Source organism: Lepidothrix coronata, unplaced genomic scaffold (genome assembly GCF_001604755.1).
Source record: "Lepidothrix coronata isolate B3197 unplaced genomic scaffold, Lepidothrix_coronata-1.0 Scaffold485, whole genome shotgun sequence".
Classification (NCBI taxonomy): Eukaryota; Metazoa; Chordata; class Aves; order Passeriformes; family Pipridae; genus Lepidothrix; species Lepidothrix coronata.
Window position 1 is genome coordinate 9,552 of NW_016690665.1, and position 1,326 is coordinate 10,877.

At 71.1% G+C, this 1,326-nt stretch overlaps 1 protein-coding gene across 1 annotated transcript in view; it reads left to right on the forward strand.

Annotated features, from left to right (window-relative positions):
* Window positions 1–480, forward strand: part of LOC108510113 (RNA-binding protein 10-like) — a 9,914-nt gene extending 9,434 nt beyond the window's left edge. Inside the window, exons 11-12 of the mRNA XM_017839806.1 lie at window positions 19–220; window positions 404–480. Of these exons, the coding sequence (XP_017695295.1) occupies window positions 19–220; window positions 404–480 (279 nt within the window). The remainder of the gene's footprint in view (window positions 1–18; window positions 221–403) is intronic.
* The last annotated feature ends 846 nt before the right edge of the window (window positions 481–1,326 follow it).

Genomic DNA, 1,326 nt, shown 5'->3' on the forward strand with positions numbered 1-1,326 from the left:
GTGGCCCCGCCCCCACAGGCAGCCCCAGGAGGCGACTCTGCGTGGTCGGGGGGGGAGGAGCCGAACACCGACTTCAGTGGCTTCTACCAATCGGAGGAGCCCTTTGCTGGCCCCGCCCCCACCATCTATAGCTCCGCCTACCTGAAGGGCGTCTCAGCCCCGCCCCCCGGCCCTGCCCTGACGGGCCCCACCCCCAGCAAGGCCGATGGCCCTGCCCCAGGTGAGTGGCCCCTCCCCCTCAGGTGTGTTCGCAGGTGTGGCCCCGCCCCCACAGGCAGCCCCAGGAGGCGACTCTGCGTGGTCGGGGGGGGAGGAGCCGAACACCGACTTCAGTGGCTTCTACCAATCGGAGGAGCCCTTTGCTGGCCCCGCCCCCACCATCTATGGCTCCGCCTACCTGAAGGGCGGCTCAGCCCCGCCCCCCGGCCCTGCCCTGACGGGCCCCACCCCCAGCAAGGCCGATGGCCCCGCCCCAGGTGAGTGGCCCCGCCCCCTCAGGTGTGTTCCCAGGTGTGTTCCCAGGTGTGGCCCCGCCCCCAGGTGTGGCCCCACCCCCCAGGTGTGGTGGCACCTGCCGAGCGTTTGGCGCCCCCTGCAGGTCCGGAGGAGCCGGCGCAGGACCCCGCGGGGGGAGGGGGCGGCCCCTTCTCCCGCCCCCCCCCCGGCGGCCCCCCCTACCCCTCCCCCGCCGCCGAGACCCCCACGGCGACACCCCCGGGAGCCCCTGGACAGGTGGGTCCCCAAAATCGGGGAGGGGTCCCCAAAAGTGAGGGGGGAGGGAGAGCACCCCAAGAGTGGTGGAGGATGGGTGGGGTGTCCTTAAGAGTGGGGGGTGGGAGAGGAGGGGAGGCCCAACAAAGGGGGGAGGGGTTGAGTTTGGAGGGAACCCCAAAAATTGAGGAAGCTGAGGGTGGGCTGCAAGTGGTGAGGGGAAAGGGAGAGCTTAAAATGGGGGAGGGGGGGAATGGAAATGGGGTGGGGGGACCCCAGAAAAGGGCGGACTCAGGGGGACTTGGGGGTTCAGGGGGGATTTTGGGGGTGGGGAGTAATTTTGGGGTCCTTCACCCCCCTCAGGTCTACTCGGGGCCCCTCAAGGCTGAGACCCCGAATGTGGCCCCCAGTGGGCCCCCCCCGGCCGCCCCCCCCAGCACCGAGCCCTATGGCCAGTACCGTGAGTGGGGGCTGGGGGGCTTTGGGGCGTCTTTAGTGGGGGCCTGGGGAGACCTCGAAAGGACTGTTGGGGGCCTGAGGCCTGGGGAGGGGTCCTGGGAGGGGCTTGGGGGGGTCCTGGGCCGGGCAGTTCCGTGTGCCCCCCTCCCCCCCGTG